The 17,464-nt window shown below is 40.3% G+C and overlaps 1 protein-coding gene across 2 annotated transcripts in view; it reads left to right on the forward strand.

The window, feature by feature from the left end:
* Cpsf100 (cleavage and polyadenylation specificity factor subunit 2) overlaps positions 1 to 17,464 on the forward strand; it is a 156,693-nt gene that overhangs the window by 18,693 nt on the left and 120,536 nt on the right. The window contains exons 2-3 of one of the 2 annotated variants that reach the window (XM_076182967.1): positions 1,122 to 1,240; positions 16,860 to 17,024. In XM_076182967.1, the coding sequence (XP_076039082.1) occupies positions 16,876 to 17,024 (149 nt within the window). In that variant the 5' untranslated portion in view covers positions 1,122 to 1,240; positions 16,860 to 16,875. The remainder of the gene's footprint in view (positions 1 to 1,121; positions 1,241 to 16,859; positions 17,025 to 17,464) is intronic. The other variant, XM_076182966.1, reaches the window with a different exon arrangement.

Here is a 17,464-nt window from a genome sequence, read left to right on the forward strand (position 1 = left end):
CTTTCTGCCAATCAGCATTTATCATGCGGGGCTGTGACTCCTGCCTTTAGTTTGAACATATGGGTATAATGCTAGATTATGCATGTGTAGGATTGGGTAGGATAGGTTAGGTTTGGTTTAGTTGGTTAGATTAGAATTACCCACTCGTCTTTTACTTTCCCACCCAAAACCCCTGATTCCCAGCTCCCAGGCTCTCACTCCTAAGATTGTGAAGGGGGAGGGGCTGGTGTACCTCATAAATGAGGAATTTCTAGTAGAAATTTCATAGAACTAAAGAGTCATAGAATAGTCCACAATAGTATAATACCCCACATCTATTAAATGTTTAAAATATTTTACTGGTATAATTGTATGGGAGTGGATAACTCAAAAACGTGACATTTTCAACAAAAATATCATAGAAGAAAAGTGTCTTAGAATTGTCCAAAACAGTAGAAAACATGTTTTAGTAAATAATTTTCTGCAGCTGCAATTCTGAATATTTTCCAATCATATTTTAATAATTGCTTTATGGTAACTAAGTGGATTATGAAATGAAATAAATGTTAATTTGGTGATTGATTAGTGATGATGAAATGTGTCATAAATCAGTTTGTTATATATGTTCAGTATGAAGCCAGTGATGGGAGCTGGACACGCATTATACATATAGGGAATAAACATTCTGCATGTGTTACTGGGAAGAATGGCTATCAATCACTTGTGATCTTACATTTTCCAAGCTTGTGTTCAGATACATTATTTGTGATTTTTTTCAATGCAAAGTAAGAATGGCCCTGAAAAAAAAACAACAAGAAAACAGGGATAAGAGAAGACATATTACCATAGAAGTGAAATGTGAAACTATTGAGAAATGAGAATGAGGTGTGAGCATGGCTGACCTAGCACGCACATACAATTGGACTACATCAATAATTTGCACTATCCTCAAGAACAAGGACAGATTCAGGCGATAGAGAGTGGCAAGAATATCTATGCAACAGCCATGAATTCATGATGATGTTAAAAGGTTGCTTCTCATATGGATCAATGAGAATGAAATGCAAGGTGACACTATTAATGAGAGTATCATTTGTGAGGAAAACTCCTAGACCCTCTTATGCCTTAACTTTTTTTTTCAGGAATGTCCCCTGTGGGGCTACAGATAGCAGGATTCCTAGTCCTAACCCCTGTCCTGTATTTTGTCGCCTTTTACGACTCAAGTGAGACTTGGTGGCAGCATTCTATCTCCCACCATAGGGTAGGTGAAAAAAGGAAATGAATATTTAGAAAAATGGTACAGGACAGTAACAAGGGTTTGGGGGACAGCATAACAGAGGGACAGTCATTGTATAATAAAAGTGTCATCATTTCTCTATGAACAGAGTCCTCCTCTATCACAAACAAAATGATGTGTGGCTCTGGTCTGTAGGGGTGCCCCATATAGGCCCTAGAGTATCAACTTCATGCTACTTTGCCACAATAACATGCAGCCAATACCCCAGATGGGTTATTTTTGGCTACCTCCCGTGTAAGAGGGAAAAAAACCTTTGGCATATGTATGTATCATTAGTGAGAAGGTGAAAGTAATTTTTGCTGACCTCATTAAGAAAATGCCAGGAGCAGTAATGCCAGGAGCCGTGGGTGGTTCAAGAAGTTTAAAAGAAGAATTGGCATCCACAGCATTGTGAGACATGGCAAAGCAGCAAACTATGACACAAAGGCAGCAGAGAACTTCATAGGTGACTTTAGGAAGCTTGTAGATTCTGAGGGTTACTTGCTGCAACAGGTTCTCAATTGTGATAAAACTAATCTTTTTTGGAAGATGCTGAAGTGAACCTATGTAATAGTGGAGGAGAAGGCATTGCCCAGCCACAAGCTAATGAAAGACCATCTCATACTACTGTTTTGTGCCAATGCAAGTGGTGATTTGAAAGTGAAACTGCTGCTTGTTTACCATTCAGAAAATCCACGAGCTTTCAAGAAGTGTAAAGTCCAGAAGAGCAAGCTAAGTGTGATGTGGAGGTCCAACAGCAAGGCTTGGGTGACATGTGACCTTTTTACTGATTGGATCAATGAAGTGTTTGGTCTTTCTGTGAAACAGTATTTGCTTGAGATGAATTTGCCACTTCATGTTTTGCTTGTTATGGACAACACTCCTGCCCATCCTCCAGGTCTAGAGGATGACCTTGATGAATTTCAGTTCATTAAGATCCAGTTCCTGCCTCCCAACACCACTGCAGCAGGTTATCTCAAACTTTAAGAAACTCTACACAAAAGCACTCTTTGAGTGTTGTTTTGAGGTGACTGATGGGACCAATCTCATTCTCAGAGAGTTTTGGAAAGACTGCTTCCACATCGTTGCTAGCATCAAGATATTCGACAAGACATGGGAGGGATCATCAAGAGAACCCTTATTTTGGCTTGGAAGAAGCTTTGGCTAGAGAGCATTGTCAAATGCAACTTTGAGGGGTTTGAGTCAGTGCCTGTGGAGCCTGTAGTTGATGAGATTGTGTCTTTGGCCAAGACTATGGAGATGGAGATGGATAACAATGACATTGATGAGCTTGTGGAAGATTATAGACAGGAGCTGACCACCGAAGAGCTTATGGAGTTGTATTCTGTTTCAGAGCAAGAAGTTGTGGAGGAGATTTCATCAGTGGGGGAGAAGGTAACAGCCTCAGTAGAGCAACAACCTTCCACTTCAATAAGGGAAATGGTTAAATAATGGGAAACTGTTTCATTGTCCGTTGAGAAGTATCACCCTAACAAGGCAGTGGCTATGCGTGCTACAAATTTATTTAATATTGTTATGTTGCATTTTTGCCAAATTTTGAATCGTAGACAAAAACAAATGTCTCTAGACAGCTTTCTAGTGAAAAGGGATTAAAAAAAAAGTGCCAGTTGTGCCAATGTTTCTAAAAGATTTGAAGCAAGTGAGTCAGTTGAGACTATTATAGCAGTGAGTGAAGAGGAATCTCCCTTGTTGGAAAGTTCTTCTCCTTTGCCTCAATAATCCTCCCCCAGTCTCCATCTTCCTTGCACCAGGAGCTACCTTCTTTTTTTTCATAAATTGCAACAGTATTTATATTTATTTTTATTATAATTTACCAATCGATTCTTTTCCAGGTTCATTTACTATACATTAAAATCTTTTTATTTTATGCATTAATGATTTAAAAAACTATTATAGATATTACAAATTATTTGTGGATATTTTTTCTTAAGTATGGATGCATTATTGTGTTTTTCATTGATTCCTATGGGAGAAATTGTTTTACTTAATGAGTGTTTTGCATTATGAGTGAGATTTGGGAATAAATTATGCTCATTAAGTGTGGTTCCACTGTACTGTAGTCTCAACTCCCTAAATATCTCTGACAACAGCCAGGATGTCTGGATATATGACCCAGTTATGGGGTATCAGTTTGAACTGGAATATCTGAAGAAGTTTCCATATTGGTGCATTGTTGGTGCTTGCCTGTGTGCATGTTGGTTCTATAATACTTTGTGGGCACTCAAAAAAAAGCAAGGGTAGTATAAATGATGCATTCAATATTTTAAGGGGTGCTCCTACACAAAATCCTGCAGCACATTCACATTACACCTGGATGCTACAAGCTTTGTAAACTGATTTCTGCAATGTAATACAGATATTTTTTCATCTTGTCCCAAGTGTGCCAGTAAAAGGTTAATTATGATGATTTGTTACTACAGTACTAGATCAAATTAATTATTATTACAAATGATTATAAAGGAGGAGCATGCCAACAGGAGACCTTTTGGGCCATAACTAGGTTGGATGAAAAAAAAAATGATAATGATAAATGAATAAAAATTATGATAATATGAATAATAAATAGAATAAGTAGGTAAAGTTAAATAATAAACAGGTAACTAGTAAATGATAATAAATTGACAGATAATGATAAATGGTAAGTAAATAATAAACAGACAAATAATAACAAAAAAATAAATACTGTAATATAAAATAAATGGCAGGCATTACAACATCTTGCTTATGTGTTTATCTAAACGAGCCTTAAAACTTCAAACTGAACTACATTGCACTGCCTCTGCAGGAAGTTTATTCCATTCATTAACTATACAGTTGGCAAAGTTGTTTCTACCCACTTCCAAAAAGTCTATTTCCTGACAGTTTGAGACCATTATATCTTGTCGGATTCTCATTCAGTATGAAAATTTTGTCACTTTTGATGTTGCCAATTCCCTTTAGAATCTTAAAGACCTGTATCAGGTCACCTCTGAGTCTATGTTTTTTTTAGGAAAACATACATACATACATCATACATATACCAAGGCTTTTTCCCCCTTACAAGGGAGGTAGCCAAAAAGGGAAAGGCATAAAATCATTTCCACCCATTCCATCCCTGAATACACTCCACACCCCTCCACCCTCCCTCTTATCTGAGCACCTCCTGGATGACGGGTCATCCCTGCACCTTGTCCACTACCCTGGGTCAGAAGCAGTGTCGCAAGACACAGCACATCCAAAGCAAGGCCGCTTCATTAAATTGTCCCCCCATTGCATAAAAGGAGAGGATGGGGAGAAATCCCTTTGGGTTGCATCAAATTTTGCTCACACATACTACCTCACCCCCCATCCCCACCCATTCCACCTCATGCAATCACAACATCATCCATATACAACCATTCTCCATTCACCCCTGTCTTCTGTCCTCTCCCGTCCTTCCTCAACCGACATTCCCCTCTTCCCCAAAGCCCCCTTCACCCCATCCATCCACCTCATTGTAGGACGTCCTCTCATGTTCACTCCCTCCACATCTGCCTTCCATACCTCTTTTACTAGTCTTTCTTCACTCATTCTTTCCTTATGTCCAAACCATCCTAATATTCTTTCATCAACCCTATCTCCCAGCTCCTTTTCCACCCCTGTTCTCCTCCTCACCTCCTCATTTCTCGCACTATCTAGCCTAGTCCCCTATTCCCTGTGGTGGGGGAAAAGAATACTGCCACCAAGTTTTCCCACTTGGATCGTAAGAGGCGAGAAGAAAGGGACGGGGAGAGGGACTAGGCATCCTTCTCCCTGTAGCCCCAAGGGGCAATTTCCTAAAACGAAAAGGAAAGGCATAAGGGGTGCTGGCGGGCCTCGGGCCAGCACCCTAAGGTTTGGGTCTTTTAATGTGCGTGGATGTGGTACAGATGAGAGTAAAAGGGAAGAGATAGGTAGTATGTTTGTGAGAAGAAAGTTGGATGTGTTGGCTTTGAGTGAAACTAAGTTGAAAGGGAAGGGTGAGTGTATGTTTGGGAGTGTAAGTGGGAGGTTATCAGGAGTGAAGAGAGGGCGAGGGAGGGAAGGGGTGGCTATTCTAGTAAGTGAGGAGATTGGTAAAGGGGTAGTGGAGTGGAAGGAGGTTTCCTCAAGGATAATGTGGATGAAGGTGAAACTGGGAAAGGAGATGTGGGTCTTTGTAAGTGCATATGGGCCGGGCAGTGAGAAGAGCATGGAAGAAAGGGAGGCCTTTTGGATAGATTTAAATGAGTGCATAGAGGGTTTAGGAAGAAATGTCAATGTAATAGTACTGGGAGACCTTAATGCTAGAGTGGGAAATGGTCCAATCGATGGAGTGGTTGGTAAGTGTGGAGTTCCAGGAAAGAATCGTAGTGGAGAGTTGATGGTGGAAATGTGTCTAGAAAGAGAGTTGATGATAGCAAATACAGTGTTTCGGAAGAAAGTCAAGCATAAGTACACATGGGAGAGGGTGGTGGAGGGAAGGGTGGTAGATAGAGCGCTAATGGATTATGTAGTGGTAAATAGGATTATGATAGGAAGAGTTAAGGATGTACATGTGCTAAGGGGAGAGGGTGGGGGAATATCAGATCATTTTTTGGTGGAAGGTAAGCTGAGAGTGGAGGATAGATGGAGAAGAAGGAAAGGGACAAAAGGTAGGGAGGTTCTTAGAGTGAACTCCTTGAATGAAAAGGAAAAGGAGAAGGAGTATGAAAAGAAGCTGAAGGAGGAGTGGGAGGGAGTAAAGGATAGAGCAGAGATGGGTGTGGAGGAGGAATGGGGATGGTTCAAGGAGGGAGTCTTAAAGTGTGCAAGGATGGTGTGTGGAACAAGAAGGACAGGGGGAAATAGAAGAAAGGGTAGTGAATGGTGGGATGAGGAAACAAAGAAGGTAGTAGAAGAGAAGAAGCGAGCATTCACAGATTGGTTACAAAAGAGGACAGGGGAGTCATATGAGACGTACAAGGAAAAGAAAAGAGAAGTAAAGCAAAAGGTAAAGGAGGCAAAGAGGAGAGCAGATGTGAAATGGGGTAGGAGTATGACAGAAAATTTTGAAAGTAATAAAAAGATGTTTTGGAAAGAAATTAAGAGAGGAAGAGGAGGCGAATCAAGTAGGGAAGAAAAGGTAAAAGGTACAGATGGAGAGTTGATAATGGAAGAGATGGCAGTGAGGGGAAGATGGGCAGAATATTTTAGGGAGTTGCTGAATGTGATGGAGGATAGGGAAGGAAAGATAGCTGCAGTGGGAAATACGAAGAAAATGAGAGTGAGGAGAATGGAGGAGAATGGAGGAGAAATAAGGAAGGATGAGGTGAAGGCAGTTGTAAAGATGATGAAAGCAGGTAAGGCACCTGGTCTGGATGGATGTCATGCAGAATGTCTGAAAAAGGGAGGTTCAGTGATGGTGGACTGGTTGGTGAGATTATTTAATGTTTGCTGGAGAGAGGGTAGAGTACCGGAGGACTGGAGTAGTGCCTGTATAGTTCCTCTTTACAAGGGAAAGGGGACAAGTGTGAATGTAGTAATTTCAGAGGGATTAGCCTGTTGAGTGTAGTAGGGAAGGCTTATGGGAAAATCTTAATTGAGAGGATTAGGAGAGGAACAGAAGGAGTAATTGGTGAAGAACAGTGTGGATTTAGGACAGGTAGAGGTTGTGTAGATCAGATCTTTGTGGTAAGACAGATATGTGAAAAAGCTATAGGAAAGGGGAAGGATGTTTTTTGGGCTTTTATGGATCTGGAAAAGGCTTATGATAGGGTAGACAGAAAGGCACTGTGGGAGGTTATGCAGATTTATGGGATAGGAGGAAAGCTTTTGGGAGCTGTCAAGAGTTTTTATGTGAGTAGTAGAGCATGTGTTAGGATTAGAAATGGAGAGAGTGAGTGGTTTGAAGTAAAGGTGGGACTTCGTCAAGGATGCGTTATGTCGCCCTGGCTGTTCAACTTATACATGGATGGGGTGGTGCGAGAGGTGAATGCTAGGGTAGTGAGTCAGGGATTGGAGATGGTTAAAGAAAATGGAGAAAAGTGGGAGGTGAGCCAGCTGTTGTTTGCGGACGACACTGCGCATGTGGCAGGGTCAGAGGAAGGATTGAGGAAGCTGGTGGCAGAGTTTGGGAGAGTATGTGATAGAAGAAAGCTAAAGATAAATGTGGGTAAAAGTAAGGTGATGAGATGTACAAGGGGTGAAGGTGGCAGTAGACTGGAAGTGAACATTAAGGGAGAGCGACTGGAGGAAGTGGATAGTTTTAGATACTTGGGTGCAAGTGTAGCAGGAAAAGGTGGAGTGAAGGTGGAGGTAGAATGTAGATTGAGAGAAGCGAGTAAATGCCTTGGTGGTTTAACCCCTTCCATACGGTGCCGCACACGTAGGCGTCATGGGGAGCGAGTGTATTTGCGAGGCTGCCATATCGGCGTCTTGATTATATTTATTGTAGTCGCCCCTCCATAATGACATTCTTTCTAATTCTTTTGTAATCGCATTTTCTATGGTTATCAAAATTCACGGGTGAAGAGAGAACAATCGATAAAAGCGGTGACTATATTTTATGATGCGAGTATTATTACGACACGTCGTACGGCTGGCATTGGCTGCTGCCACCGAGATCTAAGTCCATAACGCCTACGTGTGCGGCACCGTATGGAAGGGGTTAAAGAGTGTAATGAGAAATAGACATTTGGGAATGGATGCGAAGAGGAGACTGTATGAAGGAGTGATTGTGCCAACAGCACTGTATGGGGCAGAAACGTGGAACATAAGAGAAGAAGAGAGAAGGAGTTTGAATGTGTTTGAGATGAGGTGTCTGAGAAGTATGATGGGGGTTACTAGGCTAGATAGAGTGAGAAATGAGGAGGTGAGGAGGAGAACAGGGGTGAAAAAGGATTTGGGAGATAGGGTTGATGAAAGAATATTAGGATGGTTTGGACACATGGAAAGAATGAGTGAAGAAAGACTAGTAAAAGAGGTATGGAAGGCAGATGTGGAGGGAGTGAACATGAGGGGACGTCCCAGGATGAGGTGGATGGATGGGTTGAAGGGGGCTTTGGGGAAGAGGGGAATGTCTGTTGAGGAAGGAAGGGAGAGGACGGAAGACAGAGGTGAGTGGAGAATGGTTGTATATGGAGGATGTTGTGACTGCATGAGGAGGAATGGGCGGGGGGGTGGGGGGTGGGGTAGCATGTGTGAGTAAATTTTGACGCAGCCCGAAGGGATTTCTCCCCGTCCTCGCCTTATATGCAAAGGGGGACGGAGAGGGGGGGTCGCCGATTAAATGAAGCGGCCTTGCTGTGGATGTACTGTGTCTTGCAACACTGCTTCTGACCCAGGGCGGTGGGCAGGGTGCAGGGATGACCCGTCATCCAGGAGGTGCTCAGATGAGAGGAAGGGTGGGAGGGGTGTGGAGTGTATTTAGGGATGAAATGGGTGGGAGTGTTTTTATGCCTTTCCCTTTTTGGCTACCTCCCTTGAAAGGGGGAAAAAGCCTTGGTATATGTATGTATCTAGCCTAGTAACCCCCATCATACTTCTCAGACACCTCATCTCAAACACATTCAAACTCCTCCTCTCTTCTTCTCTTATGTTCCATGTCTTATGTTTTTAGGAAAACAAATTCATGTTTTAGGAAAAAAAAATTATGTTTTAGTTGATTTTCGTATGATTTGTTTTTGATATTTGGAATCAGTTTTGTGGCTCGCTGTTAGATGCATTATTTTAGATTGTTTGCACACTATAAATAATTAAAGCTTCACTACAAGTATTGCTCAGAACCAGGACTGTGGAGTTGGAGTTGTACTCGGAAGCAATTACGGTGTCACTGGAGTTGGAGTCGGTAAAAATATACCGACTCCGACTCCGACTCCAGTTAAATTTACATTTTATAAGGCCTTCGTTTGGTCTGTAGAATTATGCAGTGCACACTCCTTAGAAGTACATTATACAAAAAAAATATATAATTTTATCAAATGTAATAAATCTCATCGTCTTATCTTCATGGTCATTCCACTAATCCCTCAAAATGTCCTAGTGCAACGCTGGCTTTCAAATTTATACATAGACCTATAAACATCCAAAGTATTACTTGAATAAATTAAACACATCAGTATTACACCTTCTGTTGACACACGGTCATGGGAGCTGTAATATTCCTGTTAAGTTCCATATGCATCGTTTCCATCACTCCATCAGTTTGCTGGTTTCTCCCACTGCTGTGTTGCCAAACAGTAGGATAATTATGATTTCACTGTGGACTAATGCAATAATACTATCTCTTCTCTCCTTTCCCCTTCTTTTTCCCCTCTATACTTTTTAACAATGAATTATTGAAATAAGGATATTTAAAGTTGAAAAAAAAGTTTCACGTTTCAAACATGTTCAGCTGTATCATGTTTTGTACTTGTATTGATAAGGTCAGTACCAGAACCAGAGTAATGTCCATCGCAATAATCACATAGCAGTACCAGTATGTAGTTAAACCAAGAGGTACTTGTGTCAGTAATTTCAGTACATTAAGACAAAAGAAGGTATGAAAACATATGAAGGATAATGATACTCAAAAGTATGTATGATACATGTACCTTTCAGTATCATACATGTTCAGCTGTAACACTCGACCTTGTACCGTACTTATATCAATAAGGTTTATTTTCTCTATATTTACTGTTTCCTTTCAAGAAATTTCCCTAAACTTCTTTTTATAAAGTATTTTAATCTTTTTTTTTGGGGGGGGTTGATGAAAGAGTATTAGGATGGTTTGGACACATGGAAAGAATGAGTGAAGAAAGACTAGTAAAAGAGGTATGGAAGGCAGATGTGGAGGGAGTGAACATGAGGGGATGTCCTAGAATGAGGTGGATGGATGGGGTGAAGGGGGCTTTGGGGAAGAGGGGAATGTCTGTTGAGGAAGGACGGGAGAGGACAGAAGACAGGGGAGGGGTGAATGGAGAATGGTTGTATATGGATAATGTTGTGATGCATGAGGTGGAATGGGCGGGGGGATGGGTGGTAAGGTAGTATGTATGAGCAAAATTTGACGCAGCCTGAAGGGATTTCTCCCTGTCTTCTCCTTTTATGCATGGGGGGACAGAGAGGGGGGGTCGCCAATTTAATGAAGTGGCCTTGCTGTGGATGTGCTGTCTTGCGACACTGCTTCTAACCCAGGGCAGTGGACAATGTGCAGGGATGACCCGTCATCCAGGAGGTGCTCAGATAAGAGGAAGGGTGGTGGGGTGTGGAGTGTATTCAGGGATGGAATGGGTGGGAATGATTTTATGCCTTTTCCTTTTTGGCTACCTCCCTTGTAAAGGGGAAAAGCCTTGGTATATGTATTTATGTACTTTTCACGTATTTGCAAAGATATATATTATGCCAAATGTCTTACATTATAGAATTTTTTTTTTTTACTGAATTTTCTTCAGTATCTTTTCAAAAATTTTGTCTCTACTTCACTTATAAAGTAATGATGAAGAGGTCAAACATAGGAAAGCCACACTATAACATATATAATTATTCTTTGATATAAACCAGTTATAATGATATAAGTCTACTCAAGATTGGAGTGTAAGTGTGTTGTATAGACTTTATAAAATATGTAGGCCATAATCAGTTAATTACATAAAGAGGAGTCGGAGTCAGAGTCGGTGGTGCCAAAAATAGAGGAGTTGGAGTCAGAGTCGGAGTCGGAGGTTTTGTGTTCCGACTCCACAGCCCTGCTCAGAACGTACCCATCCTTTCTAGGAAATGATGTGTTTTTTTGCATTTATTCCTATACTGCATGTCTATATTTTGTATCATTTGAGTTGTGTGTGTTATTAATACATTAATGTTCTCCCCTTCTTTTCTCCTATTCTTTTCATCCCAATTGTGTATTTTCCTCAGTTCTTTTCTTCATTTTCATAACTCCTAAATTTGATACTGGATGCCACAAGCCAGTAAAAAGGGTAATTATGGTGACTTGTTACTACTAGATAAAACAAATTATTCATTACATGACAAGTTAATTATCTTAAATTGTTTATACACTGTTTAAAAACGAAAGCTTCACTACAAGTATCACTAAGAACAATACGTTTGAGTGAGTGACAAGTATTTTTTATCATTTGTTTTGTATATGCTTTAAAAAAAGGCCATTTAGTATTATTGTAAGAGAGCCTAGTCCTATCATTTACCTCCATGTGTATGTCCTGTACATGAATTATATCATTGTGGCTGGGCAGTTATTGTAAGCTTTCTTCTCCAGCCTTTCTGTCTGAGTTCTTTATGTTATACATTAATATTCTCCTCCTCTTTTCTCCTATTCTTTTCATCCCAGTCATGTATTTTCCTCAGTAGTTCTTCATTTTCATAATTCCTACATACATATACCAAGGCTTTTTCCCCCTTACAAGGGAGGTAGCCAAAAAGGAAAAGGCATAAAATCATTTCCACCCATTCCATCCCTGAATACACTCCACACCCCTCCACCCTCCCTCTATCTTAGCACCTCCTGGATGATGGGTCATCCCTGCACCTTGTCCACTGCCCTGGGTCAGAAGCAGTGTCGCAAGACACAGCACATCCAAAGCAAGGCTGCTTCATTAAATCAGTGACCCCCCCTCTCTGTCCCCCCATTGCATAAAAGGAGAAGACGGGGAGAAATCCCTTCAGGCTGCATCAAAATTTGCTCACACATACTACCTCACCCCCATCCCCCCACCCATTCCACCTCATGCAATCACAACATCATCCATATACAACCATTCTCCATTCACCCCTGTCTTCTGTCCTCTCCCGTCCTTCCTCAACAGACATTCCCCTCTTCCCCAAAGCCCCCTTCACCCCATCCATCCACCTCATCCTAGGACATCCCCTCATGTTTACTCCCTCCACATCTGCCTTCCATACCTCTTTTACTAGTCTTTCTTCACTCATTCTTTCCATGTGTCCAAACCATCCTAATACTCTTTCATCAACCCTATCTCCTAGCTCCTTTTCCACCCCTGTTCTCCTCCTCGTCTCCTCATTTCTCACTCTGTCTAACCTAGTAACCCCCATCATACTTCTCAGACACCTCATCTCAAACACGTTCAAACTCCTCCTCTCTTCTTCTCTTATGTTCCATGTTTCTGCCCCATACAGTGCTGTTGGCACAATCACTCCTTCATACAGTCTCCTCTTAGCATCCATTACCAAGTGTCTATTCCTCATTAGCATCCATTCCCAAATGTCTATTTCTCATTACACTCTTTAATCCACCAAGGCATTTACTCACTTCTCTCAATCTACATTCTACCTCCACCTTCACTCCACCTTTTCCTGCCACATTTGCACCCAAGTATCTAAAACTATCCACTTCCTCCAGTCGCTCTCCCACAGGGGACATTCCTAAACGAAAAAGAAAAGAAAAGGCATAATTCCTAAATTTGATATTAAAAAGCTTGCAGCACTTGACAAAATGACTATTGATCAAATACAGTGACAATGCATGAAGAATGACTACAGTTCATGATATCATTGTGAAGTAGGTGGTGCCACGAGTAGGTTTTAGGAGAATGGCTAAAGTAGATGATGTTTTGGTGATAAGATCATTGGTTTCAAAGTGCAGTAAATAAAAGAACAATTTTTTTTTATGTAATTTATTTAGCAATTATTGACTTTGGGAAGCATTAAAAACTAATTCTGGTAAAATTAGACATCTTTTGTTTACCATGTGGTTCCTCTTTAAGGCAGAGCCAAGAGGCTCATGCTCTCCTGTAGTCATATTTATGTGCTGCCATTGCTTAAACAGTGTGTAAATCTGTATGTGATTACATGTGATGTAGCACAGCAGAATGGGCATGTGATTCACCATGGTTTTGGGTCATGTGCTGGACTTATGATTGACAGTTATATGACCCATCAGGATAAGATCTCAGAGCTCATGTATAACCTGATCTGTGGGTATTGCTATGATCTTACATGCACATACTCAGTCCCTATACTCAAAGGAAATATTAACAGCTTGTTTTTTAAACTTTTGAGCAATGAGCAGGGCTCAAACTCAGACTTCCTTGTGAGAAGTCAAGACACTACCACCATACCCAAACTATTCTATCGGTATGTGAATGGTAAACTTAAAAACAAACAGGAAATGGTGAAACTATGCCAAGGAAACATAGAATACACAGAAGATTTAGAGATGGCCAAAGTCATGAACAATCACTTTAAATCTGTTTTCACCAGAGAGAAAATACCAAATTGTGACATAGATAAAGACAAGAAATCTCCCCTCATGAATGAGTTTACAGCATTACTAAAGGAAATATCAGAACATCTATCAAGGCTGGATGTCAGAAAATCACATGGCCCGGATGGTATTGCAAATTGGATTCTAAAGGAGTGCAAAGAAGAACTAACAGACAAAATACACATCTTAATAAACAGCTCACTCAAAGAAGGAAAGATACCCGAGGACTGGAAAAACGCTAACATTGTACCAATACACAAAGGAGGAAACAAAGAAGAACCCACCAACTATAGGCCAGTATCACTAACAAGCACCATAGCCAAAATTTGTGAGAAAATAATCAAGAATAGATGGGTAAAACATCTGGAAGACAATGACATATTAAACCCAAGACAATTCAGATTCAGACAAGGAAGATCATGCTCCACAAACTTAATATGCTTTTACTCAAGACTAATAGACATAGTGCAAGAAAGAAATGGATGGGCTGATTGTACATTCCTAGACTTGCAAAAAGCCTTTGACAAAGTACCACAGAGAAAACTACTAAAAAAACTGGAACACATAGGAGGAATACAAGGAAACCTACTAAAATGGATAGAGGACTTTCTGACTGGTAGAAAGATGAGAGTAGTGCTCAGAGAAAAATATTCAGATTGGAAAGAGGTGATCAGTGGAGTACCACAAGGATCTGTGCTGGCACCAATAATGTTTGCTATCTATATGAATGACATGGACGAGGACGTGAACTGCTACATGAGCTTCTTTGCCGATGACGCCAAACTGCTAAGGAAAATAGAAACTGATGAGGACTGTGAAGCACTGCAAGAAGACCTAAATAGGGTATGGAACTGGAGTCAGAAATGGGAAGTGGACTTTAATACTAAGAAGTGTAGCATAATGGAGTTTGGAAAAAGCAAAAACAGAATATCAGGAAAATATACAATTGGAACCAAAGAAGTAAAGAAAGTAGGATCCGAAAAAGATTTGGGAGTAATTATCACGAACGACTTGTCCTATGATATACAGATTAACAAAATTGTCGGGGAGACTTACAACTTGCTGAGATCAATAAAAGTGGCGTTTACATACTTGGACGAAGACATGATAAAAAAAATATTGGTTACATTGATAAGGCCTAGATTAGAGTATGCGGCGACATTGTGGTCCCCCAGTACCAAAAAGAATATAAAGAAAATAGAAAGAATCCAAAGAGCAGCTACAAAAATGGCACCTGCACTTGCAAACCTATCATACGAGGAGAGATTGGCTAAACTGGAGTTACCGACACTGGAGCAAAGAAGAGAGAGAGGTGACCTATTGACCATCTACAGAATCATGAGAGGCACAGAGGTACTCGATAGAGAGAACTTACTTAACTGGGACAAAAGAAACACAAGAGGACATGGAAATAAAATAAAAAAACATAGCTATAGAAGAGAACTGAAGAAAAACAGTTTTCCTCATAGAGTTTTGGACACTTGGAACAAACTGGACAATGAAATAGTATGTGCAAAAACCATTCATGAGTTTAAAAACAAACTAGACACTGCAAGATACAAAGGCGGGACATCACGAGCATAGCTCCCCTTCCCGCAAAATACAACTAGGTAAATACCAGCAAACCGTGTCATCTTTTGTGTTACATAGCCTATACTGGTATGCCATAAGTGTTGTTTGGTGGCCATAGTATTTTATTTTAGTTATGCGTTAGACATAAGAAACTGCTGTCATCTTCATAAAGAGTATATTGGCATAAGCATTTTACATGTTTACAACATACTTTATATTGAGAGATGGATGTAAACTCATATTTCTTGAAAGGTACAAGTTAGATATGCATTTTATTTATACTTTGTGTTGTACCGTATTTTTCGGACCATAAGGCGCACCCGTAATTTGCTATTCCCCGTCCTTACATAAGGCGCACCTGACCATAAGGCGCACCTGGTCTCGTCATCGGATAATCATGCATATGTGAGTGCATTCAGAACTGAACATTTTCGTTGTTGAATGAGAAAAATCGGTTGGGATTTAGCAAAATTACAAAAATAAATGATATATATTTTTTTTATTTTGGTCAGTGAAATCAGACCACCTCCATGGACGGTCTGCCCTGCCAATACCCCTAAAAAACAACATAAACACGTTACGGGAATTGTGGGGAATAAAACCAACATTAGCAGTTTTATTCCTGGAATTCTCTATTCACTTAAAAACACAAGATTTATTACAAATGACGGTAAATTTTTAGTTTCGACCATGGGCGCAATATAGCAATAGAAAATTAATTATTAATTTTGTAAATTATAATGTATCAACGTAATATGCAATTTTGTAAGCGGCAAAAAAACGGTGCTAAAACAGATTTCGTAAGTAACGAAGTCGTGTCGGACGAATGGTGCGCCATGTTTGTTATGATAGATGCCGACGTCGTCTGACCTAACCTGTGTTTAATAAATCATTACCTGCAAATTAAATGTCATCCGGCTCGTCCTCGTTGTCGCCGTCGTGAGAGACGTTGGCGGGCTTTTCAACCACTCTCTCAGTTAGCGGGGTATACAAAGTTCTTGCAGCTTGAAGGAATGCATGTATCTCCGCTCCATAACATTCCTTCAAGAAAATGTGCCTGGCGAGGTACTGTCGGAAGTACCAAGGTATATTTTATTTTCATTTCCGCCCACAAAATTGCATTTTACGTTGATACATTTTAATTTACAAAATTAATAATTAATTTTCTATTGCTATATTGCGCCCATGGTCGAAACTAAAAAAAATACCCAAATGACTACAGTCGGAGTGGAGCGAGACTAGACCAATGCAAAATGGATGTCAGTGTTGTGGACGCTATCATATCATAGCCATGATAGCGTGAATGAATGCGGCGGTTATGGACTCGAAAACTGTCGAAGTTTTCACAATTTTCTTGTCAATATACATGCATCTTGGTTATAACTTGGCTGTAACTTTTGCTACGCCTATGCACTGTCGCCATCGGCAGGCTAGCTACGAAACGTGTCAAAATAGTACATCACTCTCCGAGGCATTTTTTTACACTGAAGCCACACATAAGGCGCACCTCACGATAAGGCGCACCACCCGATTTTGGCTGATTTTAAGGATTTTTCCCACGCCTTATGGTCTGAAAAATATGGTATTTAGATAAATCCACTATCCTGTAATGATAAATGGATAACCTAAAAGTTTGTCAGGAAATTTTGGAGTTTGACCACTTACAGGTTACATAAATTTCATGACTTTTGTGTAGTGACAAATTTACTAGGTACCAAAATAACTTTTTCAGATGATTGATGTAGGATATGCAGTTTTTGTTGTCTTGAAGTTCAAGCATTTATGAGTTTGTAATTTTAATTTGTGTGTACTTATGCCTTTTTCTCATCCTCACAGGTAGTTACGAAGAAAAATGACATCGATTGTTAAATTTGAGGGAGTGTGGGGTGTAGGTGAGGAAGCTCCACATTGTTACCTACTCACAGTTGATGACTTCACCTTCTTACTTGACTGTGGCTGGGATGAAAAATTTGACAAGGATTATATTGACAGACTTACAAGGTGAATTCATTATTGTTTTTAAAGTTTATATTGAACAATATGACTCTATTGACCTTAATACATTTTCTACTTATGTATGTGGGGTCAGGAGGCAAATGTCTTATTAATAGGCTGGTGATGAAAAGCCCTGAAATTATGTCTGGGGATCATTGCCCCTTTGAAATGTTCATATTGGGCTGGTATTCAATTATAGTTAGTGCTACCATATTTCTCCTGAACTCACATCTAGACTTATACCATCCAATATGAACATTTCAAAGGGGCACTGGTCCCCGGACATAATTTCAGGACTTTTCATCACCAGCCTATTAAAAAGACATTTGCCTCCTGACCCCACATATGGAGTGAGCCGAGGGTAGAGACCTCTCCCAATGTTCCCCTTTGTCATGTCAAGGGTGCTACTTATGTAGCACTCACTATTCCATTTTTGTATCTACTGA

The sequence above is a fragment of the Oratosquilla oratoria genome, chromosome 3, assembly GCF_046742065.1.
Source record: "Oratosquilla oratoria isolate Oo_2021 chromosome 3, ASM4674206v1, whole genome shotgun sequence".
Classification (NCBI taxonomy): Eukaryota; Metazoa; Arthropoda; class Malacostraca; order Stomatopoda; family Squillidae; genus Oratosquilla; species Oratosquilla oratoria.